This window comes from Tigriopus californicus, chromosome 12 (genome assembly GCF_007210705.1).
Source record: "Tigriopus californicus strain San Diego chromosome 12, Tcal_SD_v2.1, whole genome shotgun sequence".
NCBI lineage: Eukaryota > Metazoa > Arthropoda > Copepoda > Harpacticoida > Harpacticidae > Tigriopus > Tigriopus californicus.
The window spans coordinates 9,340,869-9,360,041 of record NC_081451.1 but is presented as its reverse complement, the minus strand read 5'-3'; the positions used below and the strand labels follow the sequence as shown (position 1 = coordinate 9,360,041).

General features: G+C 36.9%; 2 protein-coding genes across 2 annotated transcripts; one reads left to right on the top strand and one right to left on the bottom strand.

The window, feature by feature from the left end:
- Positions 1-6,792: 6,792 nt before the first annotated feature.
- On the bottom strand, positions 6,793-10,265 carry LOC131891487 (NFU1 iron-sulfur cluster scaffold homolog, mitochondrial-like). The gene is made up of 6 exons (XM_059241081.1): positions 10,106-10,265; positions 9,883-10,039; positions 8,668-8,802; positions 8,408-8,602; positions 7,050-7,193; positions 6,793-6,958 (listed from the first exon to the last, which is right to left on the bottom strand). Exons 1-6 carry the CDS (start codon positions 10,192-10,194, stop codon positions 6,857-6,859), a joined length of 822 nt encoding a protein of 273 aa, XP_059097064.1. The 5' UTR covers positions 10,195-10,265; the 3' UTR covers positions 6,793-6,856.
- A 1,243-nt stretch (positions 10,266-11,508) lies between these two features.
- On the top strand, positions 11,509-13,110 carry LOC131891549 (uncharacterized). The gene is made up of 5 exons (XM_059241155.1): positions 11,509-11,660; positions 11,858-12,044; positions 12,113-12,227; positions 12,679-12,867; positions 12,927-13,110. The coding sequence occupies exons 2-5, from the start codon at positions 11,907-11,909 to the stop codon at positions 13,100-13,102; spliced, it is 618 nt and encodes a 205-aa protein (XP_059097138.1). The 5' UTR covers positions 11,509-11,660; positions 11,858-11,906; the 3' UTR covers positions 13,103-13,110.
- The last annotated feature ends 6,063 nt before the right edge of the window (positions 13,111-19,173 follow it).

The window sequence follows — 19,173 nt, the reverse complement described above, 5'->3', positions numbered from 1 at the left end:
CAGTTGATTGAACTCGCTCGACATGTTGGTTGGGGCTAATCCTGTACAAATTCTGCTCTGTGGCCACTTAATTGGACTCAGACAACATTCTTGCAGCGTTATGAGGTCCAAACTTTGACCGTTATTTTGTCCATACTGTTCGCGTACGAGCAGTGCTGCCAGATGAAAAGGGTCGATTATCACCCAACTTTTGACAAAAATAACCAGTTTCATCACCAGATTTTTGGGGCTCCAAAGAACAATAACCAAATATTTAAATGCAATCACCTCATGAACTTTGTTGTTATTTATAGGGCTGGCCAAAATTTGAAGATTAATATGATCTTTATTGCCAGCAAATTTGCATGAAAAAAATCGACCGAATTTGCTCAAAAATTTGCAAATAAACTTTTCAAAACATAGGCACCAACACGTTCTGGGGGTTGTAAGGGCTGCTTTTGCCTTCCCTACCAAGCAACACGTAGATGAAAAGGAAAATTGGGATTTGAACCTGCTATCCCTAGCGTGCAGATCTTGCCTTGTCCATGCTTATTCCTAGACTGATTGGCATTTTGCACATTGTTAACATTTTGTGAAGAAGATAAATCTTAGTTCATAAAATAAAACGCAAAAATGCCAGAGCCTAACAAGTGTATTGCAGAACAATTTTGTTAAGAAAAGAAAGGTTTTCAAGTTTCATGAAAGTAATGGTAAGTCAATTTTTCCGAGACTAACCATCCACCTCATGACCATTTACCACAAAAATCATGAGGAAACGTCAAGATTTGCCTGATTTTTAAAGGAGAAGTTCACTAATCAAACAGAAGTAAATTCCAATACTTGAATTAGAGTATCTTAAAAAGTTGCAAAGTTGAAGAGCTATTTCAGATTGATGGAAAACATAAGCAGGTGGTTTGTAATATGTTTACAATCTATTTCAAACCTATGTGTACTTTAAAAAAAAAGATTTCCTATTTTAGCAAACCATGGCCAACCAAAGTTGAATTTTTCGGATTTTTCAAAATCACCAGATTTCGAGATTTTTTTGGCTGTAAATCACCATTCATCAGAAGCAAAATTTTGTCCCAAAATTACTTGAAAAATCACCAGTTTGGTGATAAATCACATCTGGCAGCACTGCGTACGAGGAACTGTGTGCTAAGCAGGACTGTGTCAATAATGCAAATTGAATTGGCAAAACGCAGCAAAAAGGGCAAAAAATGCAAATAAACATGCAAAGAATGCTTTTACTTCGAGTTCAATATTTTTTTATCCCACCCAGTAGGAAAATAATAAAACAACATGTCAAGATAAATTCAAGAGCATGTCACAAAAAGCACAAACTTCTGTGTGAGCACTCTACTCTTTTAAATACTTAAAACAGACCTGATTTTTTTCTTAAAGTGACTCACACAGCCAAATCATAAAATTTGAAGCATGCTAGGGTACTGAATATACTTTTAGTATAGTATGTGCTTGAACAGAAGCAGCTTGCATCATGGCAAAACATTTGTGTTCAAGTGGTGCATCAACAGTTTTGTGCTTACAAAGAAGCATCCAGTAGGAACGGAAATATATCTTTCTTTCACTAGCTACTTTAGACATGGGTTGAAAAAAGTATTTGGAGCATCTTATTTTTGACACTTGAAAAGATATAAGCTTGATTAGATGTGCTGTCCAAAAAGCAAATCTTCGTCAAAGCAACTCTGAGTCATTTTTCGAATACAAGAAATAAGATAAGGAATGTAGATCTCCTCAATTTAAGGCAGTTCATTTTTATACTACCTACTTGAAAAGTGGTTCGTTTCGAAGTTAGGTTGTTAAAAGCTTTTGTAGCTAACCAAGAGCAGGCAGACAATTAGAATTTTCTATAGCTTTTTTCGTATTTGGGGTGCTAGGGTCGGAGGGGTGAACCTCACCCGGCCAGTGAAGCTAGCCATCACATAATCAGAGTATAGTTCTGATAGGCAGTTTTCTAGTCCGTATCAGATTGTGGGTGAGGTTAGCGTCTAACAGATTCCTTGAGAAGGGCCGGGGAGGAGAATCGAACCGGGGACCTCGTTGATAATAGGAAGCTGCACTAACCATTACGCCACCTCCCCTTAACTACACGTCAATATACCGTATTGTAGTACGTATGTATCTCCTGAGTTCGCTAAGCATGGTAGCTGGCTCAAACTTGGCCATGTTCATCTCATGAACAAGATATTGTGGTCGTATGAAGTGCTCATTAGGAATAAAGTGAACGTTATACAGAAGATAAGAAGTTGTTGGTTCCGTTTGCAGTCCACATCTCTAGAAGTCCGTGACTGCTTATTCCAAATCTGACCATGCTCAGAAGTGGATCAATTTTGACTACCAACTCCGCCGAAAACAGCATCAAGCGACCAATTCCACGGGTCAGGACAACTTGGAGGCCCTCGAGAGGCCCTCCTGGATCTCTTGGGCAAGGCTCTGAATGAATAAGGAAAACATAATGTGGTAGAAACCGTCATTTTGGAATTTGTAAATGATTTAGACGCCCAAAAAAGTGGGCATGGTGTAAAATGAGAATAAAATTGTGGCATTGAACTGCTATTTTCTACGTATTGGTGAGGTTCAAATACAGTACTCACATGGGTCCAATCATTTCATTGACAGAGAAGATCAATTCATAATTCTATTGCTTCAACAATATTTGAAGGAATTGTCTGTTCATTTGGAATTCCTTGTCAACAAGTCCGTTCTGAAATGATAAAATCGAAACTTGTTTATTTGAGCCGGATTTCAAGTGTTTGGAACAACTGTTTCAATCTTGACGAACTCGATTATGGATGCATTTTAATCATTTTTTTCCTTCGATTGTTTTTCAAAATGAAGGCATCTTTTTCCATCAATGTATGTTATTCAAATGAGACTTATTGCACTACAAAACTGATTTGAGATCATTTTCCCACTACCCTAGTTAGAACGTTGTGACTTGTACAATTAGATATACAGTTCAATCTTCTACTTTTACATTAAACATACGGGGTCTCAACTACAAACATAGAGCATAAATTTTGTAATCATAAGGCTCTTAGATGGTAAATCTAACCTATCATTTTTTTACCCAAAATTTCCAACGTCTAAGCTACAAAAGAATTTTCTTTGAAAACAAATGAATTAAGATCTCTTTGAATATTTTGCACGCATTGGGATTCCGTCATATATAACCCTCGAGAAGAATGATTTTGGAATTATATATTCTTAAATTTATATGCAACTTTAAGAGGGTTTGAATTTAAAATTGTTGTCAGATCATTTGCTGAAAGCTATCAAATGTGTTTTATGAAAAAGTTCTTTCTTTCGTTACTTTTTTGCAAGCAGAGAGAAAAGATTGTTTTCACTTCTCACCCACCACTCAGGATTAAAACTCACTAAAACAATAATTCATAAATCTCAGTATCCATGCTTGGGTTTTAAAAAATCCAAGCTTTTTAAGCATGGGGAACCGTTTTTTAGTGCATAATTAGAAATTTCATGCAATGTAATATGATTTTAGAAAAAAAGCTAACATGGTGCTTATTTTTTAACTAAAGGATATAAAAGTGCCTCACTATTATTAACCGGGCTACCACACAAGCAAGGATATTAATAATACATAATTCATTTTAGCAAAGAGGACTAGACTCTTTAGTGCACACACCTTATCTCCCAGTATATAGAGAGACAATAGTAAGTAGACATGATCCAAGCTTCATATCATATATCAGTACATCACCAACGAGCTCAAGAAATGATAAATAAAACCCAATCACCCCCTGTCCAAAGGGTTCATGGCATGCGAAATGGTTCGTAAATAACTCAGGCCTTCATCTCCTTAATCTCGGGCCTCCATCAATGTAGGTACGAGATTGCGTTTAATGATCCTTGAGTTTGGCCGTACTCGTTGAATACCAATGAATCATCTGGAGTAAACAATGGCGTGCATGCCTGAACAGGGTTGGGAGGTGGACGAAGGTGTGGTGGGTGTGGTCGCTACTGGACCGAACCAATGGTCTCCATGGCTTGAAGACATGCAAAGGAGGGTCTGCTTGTCAGAGACTCTCCCATCGACAAGTGGTTTTTTTTCATCTTCTTCTTCTTCTTCACTCCTTTCAGGTTCATTGGTTGTGGTTGGTGTTGGTAGTCCTGGACGGTGATTTACCAAAAATCCTCAGAGACTGACTTTTTTCTAGTAGTCTTAATGTTAATGAGGGGGTTTTTTATTGATCGATGATGGCTTTATGGTTTCTGGTAGTTTATGGGAGGGGAGTTTGTACTACGGGGGACGCAGAAACCATTGGTTACTAATGGAAAGTGAATTGGTTTCGAAATATAAATAGCGATGTTTCATGCACATTTTTATTTTTATTGCTTGCCAATCTGTCAAAATCTTCAAGGCTCGTCTTCAAAACGGGATTATTTTGGCATAAATATTTAAAACTACTCTTTAAAAGTGTTGCAAAAATAAGTAATACTAGCTCGCTCAGCTGGCATTCAAAAAGCATCATCAAAATTCAACTTATTTATTGTTATGAATGTAATGAATGGTAGTACAATTTTAACTGCAAGTCAATACATTTTCAAATAGACTGCTCTCATCAGAAAGCAAGTGCAATTTCCACAAAAGCCAATGAGGTCTAAAATGTAAGAACGATTCTCATTATAACCACAAATGTCAGGAATCAAATTTGAAACCCACAAAGAATGCTGAAAAAGATCAGACGATAATAATGAAAGCATTAGACGGTGTGTTTTTGAAAAGCGTCAATATCAACAAATCGGTAGGTTCCAGTTTTGATATGATTTTTGTGGCGTTATGACTACCACTAATAGGGTTGGAAATCATTTTTGCTTTACTTTAAGCAACACCTGCTCTCAAATCATCCTGAAAAAATAATTGTATGCGGGCTTCCTTATCAATACTGGAAATATAACGACTAGTGTTCAACATGGTAAAAAATGTAACTCAAAATTTTAATTGTTCCATTGATCTAAAAAAGTAAGAGCTCTTTACGCATATCATATCCTATCAAGCTGAAAACTAAACCTTGTATACCTTTGATAGGAAGATTGGAAGCTAGACAACCTTATGAATAACGATTTTTGCTCCTAAAAATTTGAAGGTATGATATCGCACGATAAAAGTCCAAGATTTAAGGGGAAAGAAATGTATCGTTTGTGATTCAAAGGGACTCCGAAAATATTGAAGTTTTTGAGGTAAAATTTTTCAATAATATTTCGTTCCCAAATAGGCAAAATATTTCAAAAACAAGTGGAATATTTTGGAAAAATGTAGGAGAGAATGATTGATTTTTCAATTGAGCCAAAACGGTTTAAAGGCGTAGTTTAGTTTACGATACCTTAACCAACAAAAAATCTTATCTAGTAGCATCAAATGCCTTATTAAAGAAAAGCGCAAATTGCGTTGAAAAGAGGCTTTACTAAATCTGTTACTTTTTCTGCACTTTTATATTGAGACAGGACACACACCATACTGTACCACTAGATCTCAAACTTACTGTTGTAAGCTATATTTAAGCCACCTATTTCGACTTCTCAAGATTTGTTCTCCTCCCAAGGGTTTCAATTTCAAATACCATGAAACATTTAAACTCTTCTTAGACTTTGAATGATAGAGTTCTAAAAGTGAAGTAGATTAACCTTTCAAAAAAGAGAGTGGTTTTCCTATTTTGCTCGTCCATTTGCTTGGCAAACATATTACCTAATAAACTGAGCCAGGATTTAGATAAATGCATTGCAAAGTCAAAAACCATTGATACAGTTCATATGGCTATAATTTTTCAAGGAGTTCTTTTCAAGGATTGCAACAAAAGTGCAGATCTGGAGGCAAGGCTCAGAAAGGTGCAACTCAAATGTCGCCTCTTTGAATTTTTCACTCATTTAAGTATTAAAATGCAAGAAATATGTGAAGATGAATTATTGATGTTCTTTGGTGTAAAACCTTAATAAAAAAGTGTTCAATTTTAAGCTTATTTGGAAACAAAACCGTTAATTTTTTAGGAATTTTGGGAAAAAACACCTGACCATTTAAAAATGCCTTAAATGACAAAATGTAAATTAAAAAAAAAAATGGTCAAAGTTTTTCGGAGGTTAACTAGATTTACTTAAAGATTCAAGTTCATGTTGAATTATCAATCAACTAAAAGGCGTGTTTCTTAACCCCAAGTTGCATCTTTGTGGCTATTCTTTATTGATGCTTTGACAAAAGATCCGACATCACTCCAAATTTGAACCCGATCAGCCCAGCTCAGCCCGAAACCGGAAACTCTTAGCTCAACACTTCATCTGAAAACTGTCATCCCAGCTCAGCCCATAATGAGTCAAAGGTATTTTTTTCTTAGCCCAACCTCAGACCGAAAATTCTTGACCCAATAATACACCTCTGCTGAAAAGACACCGCACTGCATCACACATCCAAAAGCAATGGTTCAAAAAGGATGAGAATAACTTGGCAATGGAGGCCAAAAATCCCAGCAGACGCGACGTAATGGACCAAAATGGAGACAATTTTACCCCAACCTGCGCTTTTCATGCATTGAATTGGGTAATTTCTACAAGTTGATAACATAACTTGTCCAGTAATTGAAATTTTATATGAATCACTGTTAAGGTTGGTCTTGATGTTTGTCGCCATTGTTTCCAACACAAAATGACAACAAAGCCCAAAGGCAGGGCGGCAAATTTGATTTTTCATCATTTTTCCGTTCCTTCACTTGGCAAATAATACCTTGGTTTATTGCGTTTGATAGTAATAAATAGAGGAAGACAAAATAACAGCAACAGAAATTGAAATAGATCAACTTTATTGCAACCTTTGAATTAATGAAAAGAAATAACCAGCGAGTTGGACTCATTTCTCTTTCCTCTTGGTTTTGATGTGTTTTTCCAACATTTCAAACTGTTTGTCCGATTCTCGATCTGCATCATCAAAAACTTGCTCGACGGAAATGACCTGAATATCAGAAAATCAAAAATCAACCAATAAGTTTGACAATGATATTGTTGCGTTAACCTTAGACAGTTGGTTTGTGTTCTACTCGTACCTCAGGAACGTAGAATTGCAACATGTTTTGCACTCCATTCTTGAGTGTGACCACGGAACTTGGACAACTTGTGCACGATCCTTGCATCTTCAACTTAACCACGCCATCTTCGAAACCTATGTAGACAATATCGCCCCCGTCCTCCTGGAAATCGAACAAAAATTCGTTGGATTTATAAATATCATATGAACATAAGAGTTCAATACTAGTAAATAAAAAGTGCGAAAAAACATATACACCACACACCCAAAGTAAACCAATCACTAAGGATGCAGATTGGTGGCAAATAAAGTTGTCTTTTTAACCACCTAATATGACCAGAAACGAAGCCTTATTAAGCCTTGAAAATGGTAAAAAAGTAGCAAAACAATTGGCAAATTAACTTAAAAAGCAGCCAAAAATGCCAAATAGTTGGTAAACATACCCAAAAATTGCAAAGAAATTCACATATAAACTGGCACATGATAAAACCAAATGTAGGGCACAAATTACCAAATACTCGTAATATAAAAAATGTCGCTAGAAATTATACAAGATAGAAAAATCAACAAGTTTGACTGAGAATCGTTGTCATAGACTAGTTTTGAATACGGTTAAATGGTTTTTTTTTTATGAATAGCTCTTTGCCTTTCGTTGAATAAATCTTTGAATATTAGCTTGAAGATCTGTGGGTTGGGTTCACTACAACGCGAATTGACCTATCATTGTCACATGAACCTTTTTTTCCTTTTTTCTTCATCACCCTAAGCAAACGCAAACCTTAGATAAAAGGATTACTTATCTGAAACTCTAAAGAAAGCTTTTTAGCGCATAGTGGCAAATAGTAAATGAACGAGTTTTGGGGCCTAAAATCTCATTTGCTAGTTTTCTGCACCTTTACCCACGCCCTTTGTATACATTAATCAATGGGGAAGGGCCGTTCAAAAGATGCCAATCACATTATCAAAAAGTTGCATCTTTAATCGTTACCACTAAACTTCAGTTAGTTGGTGGGCCAAATATCATCTGGTTAACTACTAGTGAATGAAAAGTGCAAAAAACATACATCTGAGCTCTTTTGTGTGACATATTTCTAAAGATTTGAAGTAATTCAAAACGAGCAAAATATCTTAAAATATTATTTAACGCCAGCAATTTGGTGAGGAAGGGAATTGAGAATGGTTATCCTCGAAAAAGAGCCGTCTCAGAAAATAAGGTTCTTCTTCAAAATCCTTTTGTTATATTATAAGTTATATTGACAGTTCATGTTAAATCAACCACGTCAACATATGTTTGGGAACCACTCCGAATCGGCAAGGCACCTTTACACAAAAATAACGGCCAAATCTCCTTCAATAGATCCTAGGAAATGTCCCTACCTGAACAGTGGGTCTAATTCTGGTGTCTAGCAGTTCCTTGATCATGGCCACAGTGTCATCATCATCTTCGTGGATCTCGGTGTCTACCGAAGGCTTGGCATCCTCATTCACAATGGGCAAACCACTGGCAAAAAAGTCCATGATGGTGGCGTAGATATCGGGTTTGAGGAGCTTCCATTCCACTTCGTCATCATGCTACCCTCAATAAAAGTAAGAACGGCTTTACTTTCAACCAGTCAAATCAACCACTCACCACTCACCTTGGTTACTGTGATGAAATCCTTGCCAAAGAAGACACCCTTGACACCCTCAATTCGAAACAAGAGCTTGGCCAAAGGGCTGCAGAAAGCTGAGGAGGCGTTGGGGAAATCCATTGTTCCACCACCTTCCAAAACCTAAATGAATGAAGAAATGAAGTATTCTCATTTGATCTCTTTTGGGTGGCATGATTAAAAGACCAGGTTAGAGAAAAAGTATTTTTTTGTTAAATTACATGATCAAGTTAGAAAGCAATCGGATCGTTCTGTTCGCACATTTTTGTAATCTTTATCCTTGAAAATGGACGATAATATTCATAATAAGGAGAAAAATGAAATATCATTGATGTCTTATCTACTTTTCTGGTTCAAAAAAATGAGTCAAGCGCAAATAAGAGATTGGTTTTCACATGATTTCTCCGCCTAAATTAATAAGCATTGACATTGTCTTGCGATTGATGACTGTTTTATTCTTATGTATAGTAATTGAAACATATTTACTATAAATCCTATCTAATACCTTGTCTAGATCTGTTGCTTGTTTTCGTTCTGATCTCTTCATTTGGACTTCGGTATAAAAAGTGAAGCTTTCAAATTCAAAGCTGTATGAAGATCGTTTGCTTATGAACATTGCGAATGCAATTAATTGCATTTATTGAGCAATACTTGAGCAATTCATTTCTTCATCGGCGGATAATCAAAATTGCAATAAAAACAGTGGTTAAAAAATATTATCATTTCTTTTCTTGTAAATTTTGTAAATCCTATTGCATTCTTATATCTTCACTCATGTGCTCTTTATAGAAGTCTTTATTGCGAGAATGTCTCATTGGATCCGATATTTTTCCAATATTTTTGTTAGCGTGTATTGAGTCTTATCCCATTCTAGGTTTTTAGAACAGTCAATCGATCTCTCTTACTTTCTTCTAATCTTTTAAGTTTCATTTTTTTGTGAACTTCTTTTTCGCTGCTGGAAATGGGAATGGAAACGTATCTATTTTGCTTAACTGGACTAGACTCGCAAGACTCACTTGAATCATAAAGGAACGTTTGGTCTTCTTCTAGGTGCTTCAAATCCTACTTGAATGTGAGTGAGGTTGCCACCCATTTTTTTTTAGTTTTATGGTCAATTAATATCAAATTTCATATGATTTATCATCGTTTAGTTTCCTTAGGTTCCAAAAAAGGGGAAGACCGACTACAATAACGTCTACATACTTGAGCGCCGGGTAGAAATTTCAGACTCTGAGGATTGGGTGTCTCCTGGGTCTGAATAAACATGCTTCTCCGGGTCATTTCGACACATAAAGGCCCTGAGGATCGATGGGGTCCATTCGATTCCAGGCTCAAAACAGGACCATGACGGATCGTGCCTCTAATTACAATAGGAAGGTACGTTTTAACGACTTTAAAACAGACTCTTTAATATTCTAGTTACTACCTCCATGGAGCTAGAGTTGACAATGCCATCCGTTGGGGTGACAAGGCCGCCAAAGTGCGGCACAACGGAACGGAACGGCTGGTAATCATGATTATGCAAGTGCACTCACGGTCTGGCCTACTATTGGTAGGCCTTGAATAACTTTGTGTTGTTGTTTTGACGTGAATTGCAGCTGAATTAGATGAAAACAGGGGGTGGAAGATTAACCACTCAACCTCGAATGTTGTGATCAAGTTAGGGGAGTTGATATTAGAGACTAAAGTTACTTCAGTCTCTAGTTAATAGCCCCCTTACCCTGCAGGAAATATGTTTTACGTTCTGCACTCCAGAGGGCGCTTTGTCATTCAGCCTCTACCAAATAAAGGGACAATTGTTATTGAATTATAATGCGTTTGTGTTGTTTTTGACTAATTCTATCAAAAAATTATTTTCAATTAGTGCCTCGGGTCACATAATGTCCGAAAAAGAAATTGCTTTCAAGGCAAGGCAAGAGCAGTTTATGGAGCAATCTTATGTGCCTCTTCCCGTTTTCTTTGGGCCATGTGACGTTGCAAATATGGGCCCTTATATTGCTGATATGATCAATCCCCCAGTAGCGCAAACATTCAAACCAGTGCTGCCAAGTGGGTCACTGTTTGGTTATTTCGGGGTTGGTATATTTCTACTTTCTGACCCCAAAAGACAAACAAACAATGGTCAAACTTGGCAGCCCTTCGTAAAATGTTTACTGCTCAGAGCAGATCGATCACGTCAATACTACATACATACTCCATTCCTTTGCTCTCTGCAAGCCAGAATGGGCCCCCAAAATCTCCAATCCATTCGGGAAATGAATATGCAAGCACAAATTAATGCAAAGTGGCAATGTCAAAATATCGTGAAAGGACCCATTTCTCCGAATCTATTCTTTTTGGTCATAGTCTATGTTTTCGCTATTGGGAATCTAGTCCCCAGCAGTGCAAGATGGAAAATATACCATTCTTATTTGACTTTCTATTTATCCTTAAAATGTTCGCAACTTCAGCAACAAGTGATAAGCTCCTTTTTGCACCTCTCCGCAATATTGCGTAATTTTGGATTGCGCATTAGCAAATTTGGCTAAAATTTGAAGTAAAATTGAAAAAAGGAAAATAGAACCAATAAGGCACATTTTTAAACAGAAAAAAAGCTCACTGAAATATAAGGTGCCAATCTTAATCTTAAAGAGTTGCCATTTGATTTAAACATCGACTTGTCAAAATGATTGTATTAATTGATTGGAATTGGAGACAACTTTCAAATAATGAACCATAAAATATGTATCCAAATCTGCACAAATATCATGAAAAAAAAGGTTTCTCTTCTGTCAATGATGGTGCTTTTGTACAAGAAAAGAGCACACATTTTCAACCAAATTCAAAGTAAATTAACTGCCGATCTATTACTTCGTTTTTTTGTCCCTTTGTAAGAGGTATTGTACATGTTCACCCCCCTGGGAATCAATCCAAAGGTGCTATTAAAACGCACCTTAAAGCTCCCCATAAGACCCCCAGAGTCACAAGAAGGTATTTTTCTTGTAAGTGCATGAGTGTATTATTGACCTATTATTTTTCTACTCTAATCAGCCGAGATAAAAACAATACGCTGTTTTCTTGTAAGTGCATGAGTGTATTATTGACCTATTATTTTTCTACTCTAATCAGCCGAGATAATCAGTCGAGATAAAAACAATACGTTTATTACATTCCTAATCGTGTACTCTTTGATCTCTAGCTATCAACAATTGTGAAAGTGAGGCACGTTACCTTTCAAAGATAGAAAAATGGCGTTCGGCAAGGACACTTTCAACTTGGAGAAACAGTTCACCTTCTACGCTTCCTACCACAACAATCCGGTCAATGTGGCCATTCATATGATTTGCATCTGGCCGATTCTGGCCACGGGTTTGGTGCTCCTTCAGGTTATTCCGGACCGTTCTTGGATGGCTTGAGTAAGTGTTGTTCAAACCCTTCTAAATCATGGTTCTAGTTGTCGTCCTTCTGTTCTTGGACTCATCTACCTACTCCGGATTGCCTCCAAAAACTGCCTTTGGGCCTTGAAGCTCCACTGAACTTGGCTTTGGTTGTGGCCCTCATCTATGTTGGTGAGATTTTTTTTAATGTATTGTTATACTTATTTTAGAAACCCAAGACTCCGACAGATGACGCTTGAACGCCAGAAAGAACGATCTACTTTAATTCCAAAAGTGTAGCAATCTTTATCTAATGTGAGAATTGACCTTACATGAAGTAAAGTTAAGTCGCATTTTTTTAAGGATGTAAAATAATACACTTTTAAATTCACAGTCTTGAACATACAATAGATTCAGACAAACAAGCATATTAAGAATTTCCGCAGAATCTGTAAGGTTGATTATCAGGCAATATGCCACATAACATTTTGAACTCAAGAACCTACTCGTTAAATCTGATTTCAAAGGTTTCAAACAAAAATTTCCATCGGGACTGAAACAGATCAGAGCCATTTTAAATCCACCTAGTTGTTGACAATGCAAATAACCATTCAATACCATTACATATGCAGACACATTTCAGTGTCCTACATGTTAATGGAACCAGTTGTGGGCGGGATTGCCGCCCTCTTCGTGACGGCTCTTTATTTTGGATCGTGGAACATGGTCTCTGAGGATTGGCACGTTGGTGGTTATCCCGTTTGGCGAGTGGCCTTGGTAATCTTCATCATGGCCTGGATAATCCAGTTTATTGGACATGGCGTGTTTGAAGGTACTTCCGTACAGTTTGGACTTGTTCAAGAATGTCATTGCACCTTTTTTATGATTCAGGACGAGCCCCGGCCCTTCTGGACAGTTTGGATCAGGCCCTCTTAACAGCACCACTTTTCGTTCTTTTGGAGGTGTTCTTCTTTCTGGGATACCGCAAAGGGTTCCACCAGAAGATTATGAAGCAGGTGGCGATCAATGTAAAGAAATTCAAGGAGGGCAATAAAAAGGGACAATAAACTCTCAATTTTCTCGTCACATCCCTATCAATTTGGAAATTAACCAACAATATATACAAGAATATCTCGAGTGATCCCTTGGTGACATGCATGATGACAAAGGTGTTCCACAGGGCTCCATCTTAAGACTTCTCCTTTTCATGATGTTTATTTCTCCGCTTCAAAAGCTCAGTATTAATGCCAGTATCTCCTCTTGTGTTGATCATTAGATATGCATTTCATCCCTGAAAGTGTCAGGAAAAATCTTTTTGGACTTGTTGACCAGTTTATTTTAGTTTACATTTGAAGTATTGGCGCATGTTCATTTGCATATCTCAACCAGTTTTGTTACATATCTTAGGTTACAGCGCATAATTATTTGAACATTTTGACCACTTTTTATTATTATATCAGGTATATCAGGACACCAACAATAAATTGAGGGGGAATGGGATTGATTTCCCTGAATCTTTGGTCCCTTTCAGTTCAGTCAAGCAGCCATCATTTCTGGGAACCCTTATCAATTTTATGACTTTTTGTTTGTGCTGTGCCCTGTGTTAGCAAGAAAGTAACCCAAGAAGACTTGATTGAAGTGAAGTGTCCTATTGGCGAAACGAAGGCTCAAACTAACATTTTGGTAGGCAAGCAACCATCGTGAAACACATATGAGTCACAGAAACCAAGCCTTAGTTTTGAGATCATTGTGTAATATGCTTCTAATCTCCATTAAACTATTGAAGGTCATAAGGTCCATTTAAATTTTGAACGGTCTCAACCCTACGGACCCCGTTTTAATGTCAACTCCAAGAAATCTAATACAATCAAAATCACCTTAAGCAAGCAAAAAGTTGGCTGAAAACTCAGACAAATGCAAACAAAATGATTGGCTGAGGGTTTATTACAGAAGAGACAAAAACATCCGTTCATAGGATTCATTTTTATCATTACGTAGATATACCTCGTACTTAACCATTGCTAATTGCTCTACACGATGGTTATATTTTCTGGTTAAGTGTTTGCTCAAATGCCAAGACATCAAGATATGTTTTTCTTTGTCAAAGAGACAAAAGGCACAACTTTCGTGAAATACACATGTTTAAAAGTAGCTCAGATAAGTGTGTTAAATCACTTAAAGCACATTAAAATGATTAAAATGCATCATTGTCAAAAATGTAGTCAATCAGTATTAAATGCACTCTTAGTTATGTATTGTCGTAAAATTTCATGAACTTCCATTTAGCAGATGCTTAGTTATTACGAGTTGAAAGTTGCGTTATTACAAGCCTTGGCATTTGAACAAAAACTTTATCAGTATTGCCGGTACCACCGTGTCTAGTTATGCCTTCCTTTAGGTAACTGAAATTGTTCCTCAATAAAATTGTATTTTTCAAAAGGTGTTTTGTATATTTGCCCAGTTAACAAAGAGAGACTTTTAAAATCAAAACATTTGAGAGGATGAATGAAATGATGAAGGTTTACTCTTTTTGGATTTACTGTTATCCTATCCTCAAACCAACCCCTTCCAAAACTGGTTAGCCCTTGAATATAGGGTTGATCAAGAATTTCAGTCGAAAGAAATTGTCCAAGTCTGACCTAAATCCTGCTACTGGTTCAACACATTCATGCTTCCTATAGATATTCAAGGGCAGCAAACTCAACACGGTGGTAGAGTCCTATAATGTAGTTCTCCAAAATAAAAAAGTATGTTTCTTTTTAAGCTGACGAAACCAACTTAGTTTCTGATTAAAATGGCCGTACAGAGGTCCTACATCAATTCTTCTCTTGGGTCGCCAAGAAAAAGATAGCCTTGAATGGAACGAACAATAATGACTTATGGGTAGATATCATTTAGCACCTCAACCGTAGGTAAGGATGTTGAGCATGGAAGTTCTCCAAAGTAATAGAAAGTTAAATGATCCTATTCATGGTGAAAGTAGGTAAACGCTTTTCAAATGTATGGTTGAATCAACCAGACATGTAAGTCCACAGATAGCATCGTGATGTCAAACTCTGTACAAGTTCTCTTGGGTGTTTTCAACCCCACTGAGTTTAGAAGCAACAAGAGCTAAATGTTCTTATGACGAATCTGTTGAGATTTACGATGTAAGTCAAAATGAGCAATTTGATGATCTTGTAGTCACAGATCAAGATGCTTTAGAGGCCATCAAGAATTTTAGGTTTTCAAGTTCTCTTGGTCCAGATGGTGTGACGTCTCAGTTTGTGATGAGATGCTCACTGGTTCTTGCTCCTGTTTTCTCGTACTTGATGCGTTGCATCTTGGATCAGGGCAAGTTTCCATCGTCACTAAAATTAGCTCACGTTGTTCCAATTTTTAAAGGGGAAGATAAGTCACTCCCCAGTAACTACAGGCCAATTTCTCTCACTTCGAATAATGCTAATGTGTTCGAGAAGATCATGAAGTTCAAATTTCTTGAATTTCTTCCTATTCTGATGATACAAAATTGGTACTTGGTAGGAATGGTCAGAATTCCGGTTGTCTGGAAGAGGTCATAGACCAAATCTACTCCTGGGTTGCTGCAAGTAGTATGGCACTGAATGGAATGAAATTCCGCTCAATGACCGACGCCATTAGACACTCCACTATTAGATGATGAAGGTAAGGACATTCAGCGGGTCTCATCCATGAAGGATTTGGGTACAGTCCTCCTAGATAATGGAAAGTTCGATGAGCATATCCAGTTGAAGGTGGGTAAAGCTTTTCAAATGTGTGGTTGGATATATCGCACGTTTCAGTCCAGAGATAGTATCACTATTATAACTCTGTACAAGTCGATTGTTCAGCCGCATCTTGAATATGCTTCACCCATTTGGGTTCCAATGTGTTCAGCAGGTTTGCAAAAAGCTCGAGCAGGTCCAAAGATGTTTTTCTAGGAACATCACAGGATTGAGAGAGCTCTCGTATTGGGAGAGGCTAAAAAAGTTGGTATTGTACAATATTCATCGAAGGTATGAAAGGTATCTGATACTGTATGTCTTCAAAAGTATCCATGAGATTTGTCCCAACCGAAGATTTAGGGTCAATTCTAGTGACCGTAGAGGCTTTATGTGCGTTTTGAGAGCACCTTCAATCCCTCGAGAATCCAGGCTAGTTAAAACAATGAAGTCCAACTCTCTTCTTTCTCGGGCTCCTTCATTGTTTAATTTGCTTCCCTCTAATATTCGTAAGGAATACGTAGGCCTTGTTGATTCGGTAGCATCTTTCAAGTCAAACTTGGACAAATATTTCAGTAGCATTCCAGATCAACCCTACATTCAAGGACTAGCCAGATCCGCCAACTCTGATTCGTTGGTACACCAAATATTTTATGAATTTATGGTTAAATGAGATTGATCAGTTCTTTTTAGTTTGAAGTGCTGCAGATTCCATTTTCAGTACCGGTAAGGAAGTCGGCGAAAAAAGTAATACACGCACTAAAATGCACTTTTTAAACACGGAACCTAGACAAACTGTTATGGTTGTCAGTCAGATGGCAAGTTTGTATCCTTTTTTGTTCCTTGGCATCTTGCTTTTCAAACTTATGTTTTGCCAAGCAAAATTTCTCCAGTTCTATTTTTTCCAAGAGTGGGAAAGAAATATTGAAAAAAGCCGTAGCACCTTTTTCATTTTTCAAGTTTGATTGTCACTTTTTAACATGTAAAAAAGGCAATTCATTGAGCATATGAGGTGAGTTAACTAAATTCATCAGTTCCACTGAGCTCAAAAGCTTTTTCATACAGTATCTAAGGTAAGCAAATCTCTAGATTCACCTAGGGTGTTTCCTTAAGCGTTGGAAGAAAATAGAGTGAAATAGCAAGAAATATCAAATGAATCAATTCATATGACTTGTGACCTCGATGAAAAGGCTTGCTTTTTTACATTCTTGCAGATAAAACGTGCATTTACACACTTAGATGTTGTAGCTAGTCGCATGACAAGTAAGGTCCAACATGTCAATAAGGCGCTCGTAGTATTGGCTTCTAATTGTAAAACGGTTAGGAGAGCTGCTCGATTCGAAAACAGCAGCNAAAAGTAATACACGCACTAAAATGCACTTTTTAAACACGGAACCTAGACAAACTGTTATGGTTGTCAGTCAGATGGCAAGTTTGTATCCTTTTTTGTTCCTTGGCATCTTGCTTTGGAAGCATTTGTTCAAGAAGAGTCTTGGAGCAGGAAAAAGGCTGCGCTCTATGTAGAGCCAAGGCCTTGTCAATTGAAATTTTAAAGTTGGGTTGTCCAAGAGGTCAGGTCGAATCCCCAAGCTTTCTTTTCTGACACAAACTCAGCGCTTTGAGAGCAACTTCAAGTGAGTTTTCCTCTTTAGTTCTCAAAGGCTCATATTTTTGTTATCATGCATTTGATTGCGGACCACATTGAATGAGTTCTTTTGGGACCAGGGGGCTGACCATGGAGTTAGGCAACTTTCAACTATGTAGACGCTTAAGAATGCTCTTTGACATCAGGAAATCCAAAGGAAAACTTTCCTTCTTTCAAAAAAGTCAGTTGTCGCTCAAAATGTTACAATATGCCACTTCAAACACACTTCAAGGCATCTGTCAAAATATAGAATATGAAAGTATTAAGCGTGCTAGTAATACTTTCACTATAAAAAAAGGCAGGGTTTTAGTGTTGAATGTTCCAGTTTTCACCAAAATTGGCCGCCAAAAGCGCAGACGGTCACTTCCCAATAATTGAATAACATGTTGGGACATTGGAGCGGGAAACGAAAACGACGTCATGGCCAGTTTTTGGTAGGTCATTTGAAATTTTGGCCTTAATAGAGCTTCACCTCCCTGACGCCACCGCTCAAAGTAAACAAAGGTCAAGTGACTTCAAAAGAGAAAAGTTGGACATTGTCTTCTGTTATGGTTGACACTTGAAATGGTCTTAGCCCAATAACTAGGTACTTTTGAGACAAAGTGTGAAATAAAGAAAGAACAGGGAAGCAAGCCAAAATACAGTTTACCAATTATTGTTCAAGCTAAGTGGCACTTTGAATTTGCAAAGAGCATAGTATCATCGTGGAATGACCTTGGAATGACATTGGAATGGCACAATGGCCCTTACAATTTTACTGCCTGTCATTCTGTTTTTCATAAAAAGGATGCCTGTAAAGTTTAAAATTGTAAACAAAGTTAAGTTCATTTATTTATTTCTGCTAAATATAGTTTCAACCCTCCAGTAGTAACAAAGAAGGCAGTCACTCTGATAATGTCCTACATTTTCAAGGCAACGTGCGTGACCACTTAAATTCATGATGCGAAGTGAGCCTTTCTTGTTGAAAAATGCCGATTTTCATTTTTCTTTCAAGATTATTCGTTTTCATGATTCCCATTATACTTGTGTTGACTTTGATGAGGGTCAAGTAAGTTTTTACTTCATCGATATCACACTTGTGGGCAAAAATCAGTCACTCACCTTTTGACCAAGAATCTGGCCAAATTTTCAAAACAAAGGAAGGCGAAGCCTTATGGCTCTTGTTTAAGGGATTAATTTGCATTTAAAGTCATTCATCCGTGGAACTATTAATCTAACATTGAATTTCATAAAATGCCAAAAATTTTACTCATTAAAAAACATGAAAAATACCTTGAAACCTAAAATGGTTGTTTTTGGACACATTTTTGTTACTTTTAAGTTTCCTATGTTATTTTCAAAACCATGATTTTTTTTGTTTTATATCACGAGTTGAATTGTTATTAAAAGACCTCGAAAAAAAAGATAAAACTTGAGAGTAAGTTATTTTTGAAAATATTTTTGAGTTATATTTCCAAGTTTCCAACTTTCCCCAATTTTCCCAGCTTTTTTCCCCCATTTTTCTCGACTTCAAAAGCATATTTCGGCAAAAAGGTCATATTTTTCGAGGTCTAGTTATTAGCTGCACTGTACTATAAAGAAGTCTAGTGACCTCACCAAAAAATAGTAATGTTTCATAATTCAGTATTTACGTAAAGGATCTAAGTACTTGCTCGACCTCATGCTTTTAGGTAAATAATTTGTGTTATCTTGTTTGATGCTGTATTACTCGAAATGATATTTTGAGTCTCTTAAAACACATTGAAAAGGCATATTTTGGAAATATAAATCTAGA